The 17,901-nt window shown below is 45.0% G+C and overlaps 1 protein-coding gene across 9 annotated transcripts in view; it reads left to right on the forward strand.

The window, feature by feature from the left end:
• LOC112252617 (neuron navigator 2-like) overlaps window positions 1-17,901 on the forward strand; it is a 107,872-nt gene that overhangs the window by 65,213 nt on the left and 24,758 nt on the right. For 5 of the 9 annotated variants that reach the window (XM_042323307.1, XM_042323313.1, XM_042323314.1 and 2 more), the window contains 6 exons: window positions 6,911-7,211; window positions 7,585-8,254; window positions 9,179-9,619; window positions 9,940-10,011; window positions 10,672-10,832; window positions 12,211-12,387. In XM_042323307.1, the coding sequence (XP_042179241.1) occupies window positions 6,911-7,211; window positions 7,585-8,254; window positions 9,179-9,619; window positions 9,940-10,011; window positions 10,672-10,832; window positions 12,211-12,387 (1,822 nt within the window). The remainder of the gene's footprint in view (window positions 1-6,910; window positions 7,212-7,584; window positions 8,255-9,178; window positions 9,620-9,939; window positions 10,012-10,671; window positions 10,833-12,210; window positions 12,388-17,901) is intronic. The other 4 variants (XM_042323308.1, XM_042323316.1, XM_042323309.1 and 1 more) reach the window with 3 other exon arrangements.

Genomic DNA, 17,901 nt, shown 5'->3' on the forward strand with positions numbered 1-17,901 from the left:
CTAGATAAGAAATGACTGAGGAGGTGTTTTTGGTGTAACATATTATACACCTACTACTACTGTACAGAACATGCTATTATATTCTGTTCTGTTATGTAAAATCATGATGTGATTTTGTGAGGCAATGATTCAGCTTGGATCTAACTTTACTAAACGAGCACCATTGTGAGAAGTGGTAGTCTTTTTTTATTTGTAATAGCAATACTAATAATACTAATATGTGATGAGTAGGTGTAGGCAGCGGAACTTGATAAGGGTTCATTTAAGCAATTTGAGCACCCTTTAAAATGTGGTGCTGGATGACGCACTTGAAACCGCCCTACTGTCCGAGTACTAAGCTTACAGAGAAAAACAAGTTGGTCACCTCCCTAACCGGGTTGGTCACATATCGTTTTGTGTCCCACTGCTTAAGAGGAGGACCGTGGAGTTTTATGAACATCAAGGCGGACACGCAGTGAATTTCGATGCTAGATCCCCGTTGGTGGGATGATACGGTTCATGCGGTGGATCAGTTTGCCTGCATGCGCAATAGAGGTAGTACTTTTCTGTAAGCTTAACACTCGGACAGTAGGGCGAGCTCAAATGCATCGTACATGAACCCCAAGTCCATAACAAACTGTTTTGAGGACAGACGTGTTATCACCCCCTGGTCGTGTTTTCAGTCTGTGGCTGTTCTTGGATTTGGCCCACTCGAAGAGGTCAACCCTCCCACTGACAGGCCTCTTTACACACATCTGCAGTTCTTCATCATTTGCGCCACTGCCAGAGAGAGAGTGAGAGAAGGTCAACGAATTGGCAAGGGGCACTAGAAAAGTCTGCAGCACCCGGACTCACCCTACTAGAATCTGAAGTCAAATATCAACTGTTTGCTGATGGTCTGGTGCTTCTGTTACCAACCAGGGAGGGCCTACTGCAGTACCTAGATCTTCTGCACAGATTCTACCAGACCTGGGCCCTGACAGTAAATCTCAGTAAGACCAAATAATGGTGTTCCAAAAAAGGTCCAGTTGACCAGGACCACAAATACAAATTCCATCTAGACTCCCTAGAGCATACAAAAAACTATGCATACCTCGGCCTAAACATCAGAGCCACAGGTAACTTCCACAATGCTGTGAACGATTTGAGAGACAAGGCAAGAAGGGCATTCTATGCCATCGAAAAGAACATAAAATTCGACATATCAATTAGGATCTGGCTAAAAATACTTGAATCAATTATAGAACCCATTGCCCTTTATGGTTGTGAGATCTGCGGTCTGCTCACCAACCAAGAATTCACTAAATGGGACAAACACCAAATTGAGACTCTGCAAAAATATTCTCTGTGTACAACCTAAAACACCAAATACTGCATGCAGAGCAGAATTAGGCCGATACCCGCTAATTATCAAAATCCAGAAAAGATCCGTTAAATTCTACAACCACCTAAAAGGAAGTGATTCCCAAACATTCCATAACAAAGCCATCACCTACAGAGAGATGAACCTGGAGAAGAGTCCCCTAAGCAAGCTGGTCCTGGGGCTCTGTTCACAAACACAAACAGACCCCATAGAGCCCCAAGACAGCAACACAATTAGAATCAACCAAATCATGAGAAAACAAAAAGATAATTACTTGACACATTGGAAAGAATTAACAAAAAAACTGAGCAAACTAGAATTCTATTTGGCCCTAAACAGAGAGTACACAGTGGCAGAATACCTGACCACTGTGACTGACCCAAATTTAAGGAAAGCTTTGAATATGTACAGACTCAGTGAGCATATCCTTACTATTGAGAAAGGCCGCCGTAGGCAGACCTGGCTCTCAAGAGAAGACAGGCTATGTGCACACTGCCCACAAAATGAGGTGGAAACTGAGCTGCACTTCCTGACTTGCCAAATGTATGACCATATTAGAGAGACATATTTCCCTCAGATTACACAGATCCACAAAGAATTCGAACCCAACCCCGATTTTGATAAACTCCCATACAGTATCTACTGGGTGAAATACCACAGTGGCCCATCACAGCAGCAAGATTTTGACCTGCTGCCACAAGAAAAGGGTAACCAGTGAAGAACAAATTACATTGCATAAATACAACCCATATTTATGTTTATTTATTTTCCCTTTTGTACTTTAACCATTTGCACATCATTACAACACTGTATATATACATAATATGACATTTGTAATGTCTTTATTCTTTTGGAACTTCTGTGAGTGTAATGTTTACTGTTCATTTTTATTGTTTATTTCACTTTTGTATATTATCTACTTCACTTGTTTTGGCAATGTTACCATATGTTTCCCATGCCAATAAAGGCCGTTGAATTGAATTGAGTTGAGAGGTCGGGAAGAAAGCACCATTTACCTACCTATAGGCTGCTACAGCCTACATATTTATTTGGTTTGTCATTCTATCGTTTTCATGGATTTTCGTAGCAATTAAATAATTGATTTCAAATGTATCAGAATTGATTTTCCAGAAATATTATTTTACTACGCCTCCGGCAGCACTACATCCCTGTTCAACTCGCTAGTGGCTGATACTATCTCACTGGAGAAAGCATACGGGTGAGCGAAACAGCGCCCCTCTGTCTCACTGTAGGTGAACCATGTATCTGATGCTGTCTGGACAAAAAGAGTATGACATGCCATACTCTTGTTCAGACAGCATCAGATACATGGGCTACACGTACTGAGACAGAAGGGCTCTTTTTCTCGCACGGATGCTTTATTTGAGATTGATGTGTCGTTCTGCCTGTCGGTCAGATCAATTATTCATATTTCAATGTTTTATTTAGGACAGTCAAGGAGGTACGGTAGGGCGTGCCAGACCCCCTAGGGCCCGCCCACAACACCTGCCCTGATTAGAAGTACATGGTGCAAGTGATCAATGCTATTTGAGATCCTGCAGAGATTATTACAGCTATTGTGAAGATCTACACAGACCTGCAATGACCTATGCACGCTGTCTTGAACATGCAGACTTTATATAATGATATAAGAAGAATTGTAGAGTTACAGTCACCTCAAAATAGGGCCATGGATTTGTTACTCATTTTAAGGTTGAATAAATACTGTTACATTAGATTGTAAGATAGCCTTAACTTTAGGGTATTTACTTTGAAAGTAATATTGAATTGTGTTTGGTTGACAACACAAAAACATCCACATTTAAAGGAGCTGTACCGACTGCTTGGGTAGTTCCATTTGAGCCACTGGCTTAATCCTATTCTCCAACTTTTATTTATTAAAGAATAAGACTAAATCAAATCAAACTTTAAATGCACTTTAATCAAAGTATGATTCAATTCAGTCCTGTTCTTTAACTTAGATTTTTGGTTGAGATGCAGATGTGAATCTAACATATCAATGATTCATTTGTAGACGAAATGTTATTAAGGCCAGACTAAGTCAGTGGCACAGATTGAACTATCCAAGCAGAAGATACATCTCCTTTAAATGTTGATATTTGGTTGCGTTGACAACCAAACACAATTCAAAGTCACTAAATTATCATGACATTTGAAATCAACCAGAGCTTGAAACCCAAGGACTATTGTATTGTCTATTTTTAGTTGAATTCTGGGTTGAATTGAAACAATTGCTGTTGATGACTTTGTAAATGTTATATAGGCCTAAATAGCACCATTGTTGATGACTTTGTAAATGTTATATAGGCCTAAATAGCACCATTGTTGATGACTTTGTAAATGTTATATAGGCCTAAATAGCACCATTGTTGATGACTTTGTAAATGTTATATAGGCCTAAATAGCACCATTGTTGATGACTTTGTAAATGTTATATAGGCCTAAATAGCACCATTGTTGATGACTTTGTAAATGTTATATAGGCCTAAATAGCACCATTGACTATATAGGAGTGAAAAAGATTGGTCACATTTGATTTGCTCTGTTAAATCTACTGTTTGGAATGACTTCGATAGCAACAGTGAATCTATTTAGTTTTTAAGTGGAGCACAATCAACAATCATTCTCACGATAGCACATTGGCAATACTCAGTGACAAGTACTGTATCATAGCATGGTTGGGATTGGTTAAAACCCTGGATGGGAGACCAAAGGGTAGTGAATTAGTTTTCTCAGGAATAAAGTAGTTGGCATGGTTGTGATATTGTACACTGTAAAAATAATCCAGTTGTTTTTACGGTAACTTATTGGCAGCCTGTAACCTGTAAGTGACTGTAAAAAAAACTAAAAGGTACAGTATGTTACCATAAATTCCAAAGAAACTTTGGTTTAGCAGTACATTACTGTAAATGTTAGACACTAATATACTGTTAAACCAAAGGTTCTTTGGAATATACGGTAACATACTGTACATTTTTTTACAGTAAAGTACAGGTAACTGGCTGCCAGTAAGTTAACGTACAAACAAAATATATTTTTTTACAGTGTAGAAGACTGCAGCAAGGTTATTTCCAGTCATAGAAAAAGCACTGGTAGACGAGAGCAGAGACTGCTGCTTTGGCACCCGTTTAGTTTTCATGTTTTCTACCATTAAGATTTTCTCTGCATCCTCCTGTGCCAACGAGTGACTTAAACATCAACAGATGATTGAAGTCCGGCCCCAAAACCAGCTCTTCAAGCCAACAATCAATCACAAAATCCCTCCCATTTTCTCTGCAACTATTGCTTTGTATAGAATTGCTTTGTGTTGCATTTTTCTGCTGCTCTGTAAAATATAGTTTGGATATATTATTGCAGGTATAGGCCTAGAGATTAGTGTTTCAGATTCATGCTGATAAAGAACAAGGCCATTAAAATTATTTTCCTGGCAATCCATTTTTATTAGTATTTTCAGTAGCTATTTAAACAATACCCTGTTATAACTGGGGCTTAAGTAAGCTTGGTGAGCGCCGGGAAAACACACTATACTGCTCCAACACATTGTATATTTGTAGGCCCAACGTAATGGTCCTGTTCGCCCGCCTCACTCTCCAGTCTCCACTTTTTTTCTTTTTTTTTCAAGGCGGTAATGTTGATTCGTAAAGCATGAAAGAGCCATCTTTGCTGATTTGCTGTGGTAATCACTTCAGGTCTTGTCAGGATTTGTAGGCCTCCATTGTAGTCCACTACTTAATTCTTATTTCTCAAATGACTGCCTCGCCTGGTTCACCAACTACTTCTCAGATAGAGTTCAGTGTGTCAAATCGGATGGCCTGTTGTCCGGACCTCTGGCAGTCTCTACGGGGGTGCCACAGGGTTCAATTCTCGGGCCGACTCTTTTCTCTGTATATATCAATGATGTTGCTCTTGCTGCTGGTGATTCTCTGATCCACCTCTACGCAGACGACACCATTCTGTATACATCTGGCCTTCCTTTGAACACTGTGTTAACAAACCTCAAAACAAGCTTCAATGCCATACAACACTCCTTATGTGGCCTCCAACTGCTTTAAAATGTTAGTAAAACTAAATGCATGCTCTTCAACCGATTGCTGCCCGCTCCCCTCCACCCGACTAGCATCACTACACTGGACGGTTCTGACTTAGAATATGTGGACAACTTACAAATACCTAGCTGTATGGTTAGACTGTAAACTCTCCTTCCAGACTCACGTTAAGCATCTCCAATCCAAAATTAAATCTAGAATCGGCTTCCTATTTCGACAAACAAAGCCTCCTTCACTCATGCTGCCAAACATACCCTCGTAAAACTGACTATCCTACCATTCATTGACTTTGGCGATGTCATTTACAAAATAGCCTCCAACACTCTACTCAGCAAATTGGATGTAGTTTTGTCACCAAAGCCCCATATACTACCCACCACTGTGACCTGTATGCACTCGTTGGCTGGCCCTCGCTACATATTCGTCGCCAAACCCACTGGTTCCAGGTCATCTATAAGTCTTTGCTAGGTAAAGCCCCACCTTATCTCAGCTCACTGGTCACCATAGCAACACCCACCCGTAGCACGCACTCCAGCAGGTATATCTCACTGGTCATCCCCAAAGCCAACACCCCCTTTGGCCGCCTTTCCTTCCAGTTCTCTGCTGCCAATGACTGGAACGAATTTCAAAAATCACTGAAGCTGGAGACTCATATCTCCCTCTCTAACTTTAAGCATCAGGTGTCAGAGCAGCTTACCAATCACTGTACCTGTACACAGCCCATCTGTAAATAGCACACCCAACTACCTCATCCCCATATTGTTTTTAAAATGTTTTTGCTTTTTGCACCCCCAGTATCTCTACTTGCACATCATCATCTGCACATCTAGCACTCGAGTGTTAATGCTAAATTGTTATTATTTCGCCTCTATGGACTATATATTGCCTTACCTCCCTAATTTTACTACATTTGCACACACTGTACATAGATTTTTCTATTGTGTTATTGACTGTACGTTTGTTTATTCCATGTGTAACTCTGAATGGTTGTTTGTGTCGCACTGCTTTCCTTTATCTTGGCCAGGTCGCAGTTGTAAATGAGAACTTGTTCTCAACTGGCCTACCTGGTTAAATAAAAGGTGGAAAAAACATAAAAAATAACTTAGTCTCAGCAAGATTGAAGTGACAAGTGGATTTTGTAACCCTCAAACACAGGAGATAGATGACTGAAAAAAGACAGATCCTCAGGTGGACCGGGGCTTACGCTACTAAGAAAAGCACCCTGGTCTTGACCGTGTTTCTTTAACGAGTGCTGTTTGCTGATGAGAATGTTAAATCATTCACAGTAATAGGGGCATGTGGAGTTGTTTGACTGGAATGATAGCACAAGGGTGAGCTTATGAGGGGAGATTCTATAGTAGATTGTTGCTTTTCTTTCTGCTTGCTCTCCTTGTGAGATGATTCACCTGTTATTGTACTGGTATGGTATGTATAGTATCTACACCACTTGAATAAACAGAAGTAACAGATGTTTTATGTTTGGTTTCCCCCTCCGCTCCAGACGGACGCGGAGAAGCACTCAGCCGTCGAGCAGAACTCTGTGTGGTCCGGCAGCGACGAGGTCAAGAGGTCTGACGGGGGCTCGGACAGCGGGTTCAAAATGGAATCGGGCTCCAAGTGGTGCCGCCGCCCCTCAGACATGTCGAACGAGTCGGGCAGGAGCTCCTCGGACCGCAAAACGCCTTCCATGGCCCACACGGGCTCCTGGAGGCGAGGCCTGAGTGCCCAGGTGGGCGTGACCTCGCCCAGGACCAAGGTGCCTGTCACGCCAGTCTGCGGCACGCTGAAGACCCATGGGACAGGCACGTTACATACAGAGTAGAGCTATGTTGTCTCTGTCTGCAGTCCCAACAGCCACACTGTCTGTGTATTGTGCTCTGTCAGTCTGAACTGCATGGGTTCCTGGAGCATGTGAAAAGACAGCCAAGAGTCAACCACAGAGAGGTTTTATCTGGTGAGATCAGGGCTCAGGTTGCCAGGTGATGAAACCACTCTCCGGAGAACTGTTCTGAAGACGTGATCTGTTACCTTTTTATTATTGAAGTGGTTAGATAGAGAGGCCTTTGAGTTTAAACGTGTTGGAGCTCAGCAGGATGTCTGCTACCGTATAACTGCACTGCTGAGTGAATGTGCTTGGTCCATGGTTGACAGACAGTGTCATGTCTCCACCCACAGGTAAAACGGACGACACCAAGGTGTCTGAGAAGGGCCAGCATCATCTCTCGCCCCGGGCCAACAGCAGTATGCAGCGCTCCCCATCAGACACGGGCCGCAGCAGTGGAGACGAAGCCAAGAAGACCCCCTCCACCTCCAGCTCCAGCCGCACCCCCACCACCAACACGTTTGGCTTCAAGAAGCACGCAGGAGGAGGTATGACCATGGTGACAGCCAGCGGAGTCACCATCACCGGTGGCTCTGCCACCCTGGGGAAGATCCCCAAATCAGTGCAGCTCCACGGGGGTCGGGGTCTTGGTCGCCAGGCCAGTGTGGATGATGGCTACCTGCCTGTGAGCTCCCACTCCACCCTGCAGTACCGCAGCCTCCCCCGGCCCAGCAGAGCCTCTGGCGGGGTTCGCAGCACCAACCGCTCCTCCAGCACCAGCATCGAGTCCAACCTCAGCTCCAGGTCCAACACGCACCACGGCCCTAAAAGCCGCAGCCAAGTCCCCAAGCCTAGCGCCGGTGGCATCCCTCTGCCTGGCTCTGGATCTAACCAGACAGACAAGGAGAAGGGGGTGTCCTCTGAAGCCAATCCCATGGCCCAGGGCTCAGCAACTCTACCCCCTCAGGGAGCCAGGCAACCAGGGGGAAAGTACCCAGACATCTCCTCCCCTACTCTGCGCAGGTGAGCCCATCACCTCCATACTACAGTCTACTTAAAGTCCACCTACCACCATATATCAGGGTCTGTCTTACACTGACTGTCGATGAGTCTGATAGTTCCTTCCCTCCAGCCCTGACAGCACTACCACACCATCCTGCTTGTGTTTCAAGGGGCGATGTATTCAGGCACAGTGCAAACAGATTTGAGTTGGGATAATCATCATATCGGCATTAAAGAACATTTAGAGAGCCCTTATCAGGGTTTCGTTATGTTTTTTGCCAGTGACTTTTTTTCCCATAAACCAAAAGGCTTGTTTTATCACTAGGCAGCTAGAGGGCCTCTCTTCCCTTGTGGCCTGTGAAATAATGGCCTATCACTGCTCATTAAAAGCAGGGTGACAGGGCCCAGACTGAGAGGCCAGTGTTTTCTCTAGCTCGAACCCAGGACTGGGCTGCCTGGTGTTGCTTTAACTGATGCTGCTGGTGCTTGGACTTATCTGACTAATCGCCTGATGAGGTAATGAGAAAAGAGAGCAGCTGTTTTCCCTCAGTGGTCTGAGAGTCTCCCTTCTCATTTAAACCTTGTTGATTTAATGTTGTCAAAACAAATGTGGTGTCTGTGGCACACGCTTTACATCCTGCTTTAATTAATATAAATGACCTGTTGATTAAAAGCCACGGTAGAAGATGTATGATAGCTGTTCACACGGACGCCCAAAACGGACCGGTGAATCAGAGAGAGAGATACATTTTTCTTGTGATTATATGGTTATACCATGAAGTAGGTATTGTGTTCCCGTGGCAATGTTATGATATGTATTTGTTTCGCTTCTCTTTGCATTAACCAGCATTTTCATTACAAATTCCTTCAACAATTCTCTACTTAAAACCCATGTACCGCATATAATTCTCTTGTCACTCCTCTCCCCTCTCCCGTGCCATCCAGACTGTTCGGAGGCAAGCAGGCTAAGCAGCAGGCCCCAGTCACCACCGCAGAGAACATGAAGAACTCCACCGTCATCTCCAACCCCCACGCCAACTCTGGCCAGCAGGGCGGCGCTCTGGACTCCCCCTCGGCCAGTAGCGGGGGCAGTAGCCCTCTGTATGGGGGTGGAGGTCGTCTGGGTGTTGAGGCCCATTCCCTCTCCCCCCTGGCTTCCAGCCCCGGCTCGGCCCTGTCCACCCCTTCCCACAGCCTGGCCTGGAGTAGCACCATGAGCAGGGATACCCTGAGCCCCGGCTACCCCTCCCTCAGCAGCCTTGCCACCAGCAGCGAGTCCATCGACGTGTCCCTGGGCAGCGGTGGCTACGGACACCACGGCCATGGTCACGACACACTGCCAGCCTGCGTCAGGAACAACGGCATCAAAACGGGAATCTCAGAAAGGTAGGAGCGGGAGGGGGGTTCCAGGAACGGCCAGGTGTGGCTATGTGTTTGTATATCTACTACAAACTCCCCTCCCTTTTTCTCCCTTTGTATCTCGACCTTTAAACTGTTGTGTGCATGAGGGTTAACAGAAGTGTTTGACTGGCCATATTGATGATAAAGGAGATGATAGGAGACTGACTCCTAGCAGGTGTTGGTGGGATGAAAGCATGGATTCTATCATGACTGATGATCTCTCTGTTTTCCCCCTTCTCTTGGTGCTGCTCCTCTCTCTGTTTTGTCTACCCCTACCCCCTAACCCCCTTCTCCCTACCCCCTAGTCTTAGCCCCCTCTCCTCTCCCTCAGCTAGTCCCAAATTCAGCAGAAACACTTTACCCCGGAAACAGGACAGGTAAATGTGTCTATATGGAGCTAGACTTGCTTGATAGTGAAACAGCTGCCTGTGTGTGGTGTACTGTGTTGTGAAGTGAAGTGAGCGTTGGATGTTTTCACTGCCTGCATCTCTTTCACCGCATGCACAGCGCCATCTTCTGGCTGAACTAGGAAAGGCAGGCCTGTAGTCTGAGGCCTAATCTTGAGATGTACATCAAAGCATATAGGACACAGCAGCTGTGATGCTTCTATAGATAAGAGATCAGTTAGCTGAAGCTGTCTCCTGTCTCTATATGTTCAGAATGACAACACACCTACCTGCACCAACACAGGAATTGGCCCTGTGATTAGATGCATATTACACCAGTTTTATTTTACTTTAACAAGGGCAGAACTCCCAAAATACTTCTCCGTAAATCACCATTTCCATGAGATTTTTACAAAGGAAAAAAAAACAGGCACTTAATCATTGTTTTCATGAAGGTACATTGACGTGCAACTTCCACCTGTGATTTGTGATTGTACTAGATGCACATTATCAGACAGCCTTGGTGTTATCCACTTGCCTCCCTGTCCATCAACAACCTAGGTCATTATATCTGTGCAGCTAGTGATTTGCAACATTCACACATAGATGTGGATGTGAGGTGGCTTTTCAGCATCTCCCATCTCTCTCAAGGTACGGCCACCTGCCCCAGCTGCGTAGTCATGACGACCCCCGGGACTGGCTGCGTTCCCACTCTGCAGGAGGTCTTCAGGAGTCTGCCGGCAGCTCCCCCTTCTCCCCCGCTTCCAGCCTCACCTCGCCCTCCGGAGCCCGCTTCAACTTCTCCCAGCTTGGTAGGTGTAGCCTCAACCCTCTCTACTCATCGCTATGATAATCATTGCAGGAGCAGTGATAGTCATCTCTGCACCCAGAACTAAATATTGTGTGCATGCTGACTTAATGTTTCGTCTCTTTCAAGAGACTACAGTGATATTAGTGGTGACATAAGGAAAAGTAGTAGTGATTATATCTATTTTATACAACGGGTTGGTCTAATCCTGAATGCTGATTGGTTAAACCGCATTCCAGCCGGTGTCAATTCTACAAGTTGCCACCAGCTAAATCTATGTTAAAATGCCTATTTACTCTGTTCCATCTGACTGTGCAATCCACTGTCTCTTCAGCCCAGCCAAGCAATTTATAAACATGATCTCCTCTATAAAAATCATCCAGACATTATCTCACATTTCTTTTTGACTAAAATTTTGTTTTCAAAAGCTGAGATTTGAATAAACCTTGTCTGTCTCTCCAATGTTTGCAACATTGTTTCAATATTCAAATTCGATCTCCAGCTGTCCCATAGTAATGAACGTGTCAGGAGACGGAATGAGACAGACAGATAGGCTGCGTTTCTCAGTCAGTCTAAGTCATGAGTCAGCTGGCTTCATTTTTATGGATATATACAAAGAAATGTCAATGAAAAAAGGTACAACTAAATGAAGTGCAGCTAGTTTGCAGTCTTTCCGGCTTCAGTTTGAAGTGATTGTGTTAACTGTGTTGTTGGCTAGTTCCTCTGAACATCAACAGTGTCCTGATGAGTGAGCACATGTTCTAAGCCAAGCGAAAATCGCACCTCATTAGCTCATTGTTATCGATGTATCCAAGTAAATGTCACTAGAAAACAGCTTAAACAAATGCGGCTACTTTGCTGTTACTCTGGCTGCACATTTTGAAGTGTTAGCATTAGTTGGCTAGCTAGCAAGCAAGGGATAAGAACATTGCCACCCAGTATGGCAATGGAACATTTAGAATGAACGAATAGATACAGAACAAAAAGACTGAATGACTGGGTCACCGAGTCTCTAGCAACCGAACCGATAGAACGAATGACCAGCCGTCTTGGGTAGCAACCCTAGATTTATGTCGGCATGAAATAGTATGAATAAATTCATAAAAATAAAGTTTTTAATGAAAATATGCCAATCATTATTTGAATATGCTGGTAACCCGTTGTACAAAAGTGATAATACCCTCGAAGCCCGGTGTTTGGAGGACATATTGGCACGGTTTGCACGGCTCTGGCATTATCACTTAAATGTTGTATTTCACTCTTACTTTCCACTTGGAGTGAAGAGTAACAGACAGCAAGCAAAGATGTCTGATCAATGCCCTCTGCCCATGTCTGTTTTTAAGATAACCTTTGACCTGTGTTATGTAACGGATGTGTCCCAGCAGGCAGCCCTACCACAGCTGCACAGATCAACCTGGCCAACCTCCGAAGCGGCCTGGCCAATCAGGAAGGGCCGTATGACCCGCACAGTGAACGCCTGAGGAACTCGTCCATGTCTCTGGAGGAGAAGAGTCGCACCATGAGCAGCTCTGGGTCCTTCAGGGATGGACTAGAGGAGGGTAAGACAGACTGACACACTCTTCTACCTACAGCATCTGCTCTCACACATGACCTCAGAGAAATACCGGTCAAGTCATTTTTTGTTTATTCAAGTTTTTTTAGAGGGTTGTTTTGACACTCCACATGCATGACGGAACTATCATTTTACTTCCGAATGGATTATAACTCCCTTAGAAAATCAAGCTTTTGCTTTAACTAAGATCATTTTTTGAAGGCTTTCATTCTTTACAGGACGCTAGTGAAAGATTCATATTTTTCTTACAAAATGAATATTTATTGAATCGACATGCTTGTTCAACCAACCACTTAAATCACCAGTGAAATCATTCATTACATTTAGTGTGCCAGTATCTTTTGGAACCTGTGTTGACTTTCCACACATCTACAGTTGAATTGGGAAATAGAAAGAAGCACTTTGTTCGATTTGCGAAATGTACATAGACTGAGGTTTGATGATTGACTGTACTTCTTTGGCTCTGAATGGCTTGTTGCTCTTGTGGTTTGTGCTTGTCCTGAGGCTCTCACTTTAGCTGATCCCTCTATGATGCCAGGTTCTTGGCTGGTGTTGTGGCATGCAGGCCAGGGTGAGGAGGAGGAGGAGAAAGGCTGATAAGGATCTCCTCTCCTCCCCCCATCGCAGACAGGCATCTGACTCAACACCAGCCTCCTGACAGGAGATCACAGATTATAGAGTAAACATGGGAAAATCCCTGCTCCAGTAACAGTATACATATCAGTGTTGTAGGTCTCGAGTCCAGTCTCGAGATCACATTCTGAGCGTCTCGGTCTTGTCTCGGAGTCTGATGCATTTGTACTCTGTCTTGACTCGTTCTAGGACAGTGAGGACTCGTAATTTCTTCCCGAGACCACTAAAGAAAAATCCTGATTGGATATTCTTTTCACTTAATTGTTAACCCATTCCAACAAAAACTGAAAAGATTGAATCAGAACATCATTGAAAATAATAATGTAATTAGAATTATTATTATTAGAATTATTATACAAATCCTTAGCCCTTCTCTGAAGGTGTAGAAGGCTCTCATTGTTCGATTGGGTTCAAGTCCGCGCTCTGGCTGGACCACTCAAGGACATTCAGAGACTTGTCATGAATCCACTCCTGCGTTATCTTGGCTGTATGCTTAGGGTCATTGTCCTGTTGGAAGGTGAACCTTCACCCCAGTCTGAGGTCCTGTGCACTCTGGAGCAGGTTTTCATCAAGGATCTCTTCGTTCATCTTTGCCTCGATCCTGACTAGTTTCCCAGTCCCTGCCGCTGAAAAACACACCCACATTATGATGCTATCAGAACCATGCTTCACCGTAGGGATGGTGCCAGGTTTCCTCCAGATGTGACGCTTGGCATTCAGGCCAAAGAGTTGAATCTTGGTTTCATCAGACCAGAGAATCTTGTTTCTCATGGTTTGAGAGTCTTTAGGTGCCTTTTGGAAAACTCCAAGTGGGCTGTCATGTACGTTTTACTGAGGAGTGGCTTCCGTCTGGCCGCTTTACCATAAAGGCCTGATTGGTGGAGTGCTGCAGAGATGGTTGTCCTTCTGGAAGGTTCACCCATCTCCACAGAGGAACTCTGGAGCTCTGTCAGAGTGACCATCATGTTCATGTTTTGCTGGGTGGCCTGCTCTAGGAAGAGTCTGGGTGGTTCCAAACTTATTCCCTTTAAGAATGATGGAGGTCACTGTGTTCTTGGTTACCTTCAATGCTGCAGGAATGTTTTGGTACCCTTCCCCAGATCTGTGCCTCGACACAATCCTGTCTCGGAGCTCTATGAACAATTCCTTCAACCTCATGGTTAGTTTTTTTGCTCTGACTTGCACTGTCAACTGTGTGACCTTATATAGATAGGTGTGTGCCTTTCCAAATCATGTCCAATCAATTGAATTTACCACAGGTGGACTCCAATCAAGTTGTAGAAATACCTCAAGTGTAACGTGTATGCTGGGAGTCAGGAAGCAAGTATAGTGAATGCGCGGGAGCCGGCCGAGGAGCTGGGCGATTCGTCCGAGGCGCAGGGGCCTGGCGATCCAGGCGAGGCGCGTGAGCAGGGCGAGCCAGCCGAGTCGCCGGAGCCTGGCAATTCGGCCGAGGCGCAGGAGCCTGGCGATCCAGGCGAGGCGTGAGAGCAGGGCGAGCCGGCCGAGGCGCGGGAGCCGACGTCACCAGTAAAAATATATATATATATATAATCCCTGCTGCTGCTTCCCCTTGGGGAGGCATTATTCTATAACGCTGGGAGTCGGGAAGCAAGTACAGGGAGTGCACATTTTATAATAAAAATAACATAGTACCAAACAAGAAACACGAAAAGCAAACAGACAGAAACAGAGTCAATAATGCCTCAGAAAAGAACCAAGGGGAGTGACAGATATAGGGGAGGTAATCAGGAAGGTAATGGAGTCCAGGGGAGTGTCATGAGGTGCAGGTAACAATGGTGGCAGGTGTCCGTAATGATTAGACAAATAGCGACGTAGAGCACCGAGGAGCGGGAGTAAGCATCAAGGATGATCAATGGAAACAGGATGCACCTGAGCAATTTCGAGTTTCATAGCAAAGGGTCTTTATATTTACGTATTTCTGTTCTTTATTTGTAATAAATTAGCAAAAATGTATGATGGGTTATTGTGTGTAGATTGCTGAGGATTTCTTTGTAATTTAATCAATTTTAGAATAAGGCTGTAAGGTAGCAAAATGTGGAAAAAGTCAAGGGGTCTGAATACTTTCCCGAAGGCACTGTATAGGCCTACTGCAATGATATACAGTTTATTAGGTACACCACCCTGCTCACGAAAATGGTTCGCTCCAACAGACAGTGAGTCACGCGGCCGCTTGCTGCTTGCTGTATAAAGCAGGCAGACAAGGCATCGAAGCATTCAGTTACTGTTTGATTGAAGGTTAGAAGAGCCAAACGCGTGACCTAAGTGACTTTCAGCCTGGTAAGATCTTCGGTGTGCGGGCTCGCCAGTTCCAGTATCTCAGAAACGGATTGCCTCCTGTGCTTTTCACATACGACAGTGTCTAGGGTTTACCGAGAATGGGGCGACAAACAAAAAACATCTGGTCAGCGGTAGTCCTGTGGGTGAAAGCAGCTCATTGAGGAGAGGTCAAAGGAGAATGGCAAGAATCGTGCAAGCTAACAGGTGTGCAGGTAAAATAACAGGTAAATAACAGGTAAATAACAGCGCAGTACAACAGTGGTGTGCAGAACGGAATCTTGGAAAAGCAAAACTTGTCTGTCCTTGTCATGGATGAGCTATTGCAGCAGGCGACCACACTGGGTTCCACTCCTATCGGCTAAAACAAGAAGAAGCGGCTACTGTGGGCAAGCGATCACCAACAGTGGACAGTTGATAATGGAAAAACATTGCCTGGTCCGACGAATCCCGGTTCCTGTTGTGTCCGCAAAGTCAGGATTTGGCGTAAGCAGCATGAGTCCATGTCCCCATCCTGCCTGTTGTCAACTGTACAGGCTGGTGGTGGTGGTGTAATGGTGTGGGGAATGTTTTCCTGGCACACAATAGGTACCTTGATACCAATTGAGCAATGTTTCCACACCCCAAAGAATTCAAGCTGTTCTGTAGGCAAAGAGGGATGCGACCCGGTACTATATGGGTGTACCTAATAAACTGGCAACTAAGTGTATACCTGGGCTAAATGTCACTATCTGTAACTAGCTGAACCCTGTAACTCTTCATGGGTTTCCTTGAGCTTGTAGTCCTATAAGACCTGCCCTTGGTTTTGACACCAGTGCCTAGAAATCCAGACTGTTATGGAATGATTTTACCCCACTATACATCCACACGCTTCAGTGGACTCTGGGACATTAGAGAACACACTCAGGGCTCTAAATAATTGTACAAAGGCTTGGCAAGCAGCTAAGCATTTAGGTAAAGGCCCAGTGCAGGCAAAAACGTGATTTCTCTGTGTTATATATATATATATATATATATATATATATATATACACACACACATTTCCACACTATGAGATTGGGGTAATACTGGAAAATTGTGAATATGATAATGCCCTTTTAGTTTAAGAGCTGTTTGAAAAGACCACCTGTAATTACAGCCTGTTTTGGCCTGCCTGGTAACATCACCAGGCAGTATATTATACTGAACAAAAATATAGACGCAACATGCAAAGTGTTGGTCCCATGTTTCATGAGCTGAAATAAAAGATCCCAGAAATGGAGCATTTATGTATGTGAAAAGCCCTTTTATGGAGAAAAACTCATTCTGATTGGCTGGGCCTGGCTCCCCAGTGGGTGGGGCCTGGTTCCCCAGTGGCTGGGCCTGGCTCCTCAGTGGGTGGGGCCTGGTTCCCCAGTGGCTGGGCCTGGCTCCTCAGTGGCTGGGCCTGGCTCCCCAGTGGCTGGGCCTGGCTCCCCAGTGGCTAGGCCTGGCTCCCCAGTGGCTGGGCCTGGCTCCCCAGTGGGTGGGCCTGGCTCCCCAGTGGGTGGGCCTGGCTCCCCAGTGGCTGGGCCTGGCTCCCCAGTGGCTGGGCCTGGCTCCCCAGTGGCTGGGCTTGGCTCCCCAGTGGCTGGGCCTGGCTCCCCAGTGGGTGGGCCTATGCCTTCACAGGCCCACCCATGGCTGCACCCCTGCCGAGTCATTTGAAATCCATAGATTAGGGCCTAATGAATTCATTTCAATTGACTGATTTCCTTATGAACTGTAACTCAGTCAAATCTTTGAAATTGTTGCATGTTGAATTTATATTTTTGTTCAGTATAGTTAATAGACCAATAAGAAAGAGTTCCTAACCTCTCGTCCAATAACAGCTAGTTTTCCGTTTTTCTGCACCTACTCAGACCACCCCCAGACAGTTCTATCATAATTCTTGCTTGCGAAATTGCTCTTTTGTTTATTTTTGACTATTTTAATTGAAAACAATCACAGTAAGGTGCTTCATCGTTACCCAGAAATGATTTGAGATAATAATGGCTGCATTGGACCTTTAAGTTTGGCACTTCCCCCTGCTGTCATTTTAGTCCTGCGGTGATGTTGTGGTTCCATTCCATTATGATTAATGGAGAGAGAGACAGCTCATATAGCGAGGCTGTGTTAGTGTAGTAACAGCACTCACTAAAGCGTAATGATGATATATAGGCTGATGACTGCTGCTAAAGTGTGAATGTGTCATACTGTATGTCTCACCGGGGCGATTTTAAGTTTGGACATGTGGTTATGTGAGTGTAGTCAGGCAGTTAGATGTCAGCATGTGTGGATGTCAAACCATATCAGCACAATTAAAGGGTAGGCTACAACGTGAGCGAGTCACAGTAACATAACAGTGCCACGCACGCACTCACACGCGGTCACACACACACACACACCTAGAGCAGCACCTCTGTTGTAAATGTTCACCCAGGGGAGCTGTTTATGCACGTTCCTGTCTCCAAAGTCGTCAGAGGGGAGATGAATCACTGCTTGCATGAAGCCATTATCCATGATTGACGTCACCAGAGGAATGAGTCGAGTGTTGTTTTTTTGTTTCTCT

The sequence above is a fragment of the Oncorhynchus tshawytscha genome, linkage group LG06 (assembly GCF_018296145.1).
Source record: "Oncorhynchus tshawytscha isolate Ot180627B linkage group LG06, Otsh_v2.0, whole genome shotgun sequence".
NCBI lineage: Eukaryota > Metazoa > Chordata > Actinopteri > Salmoniformes > Salmonidae > Oncorhynchus > Oncorhynchus tshawytscha.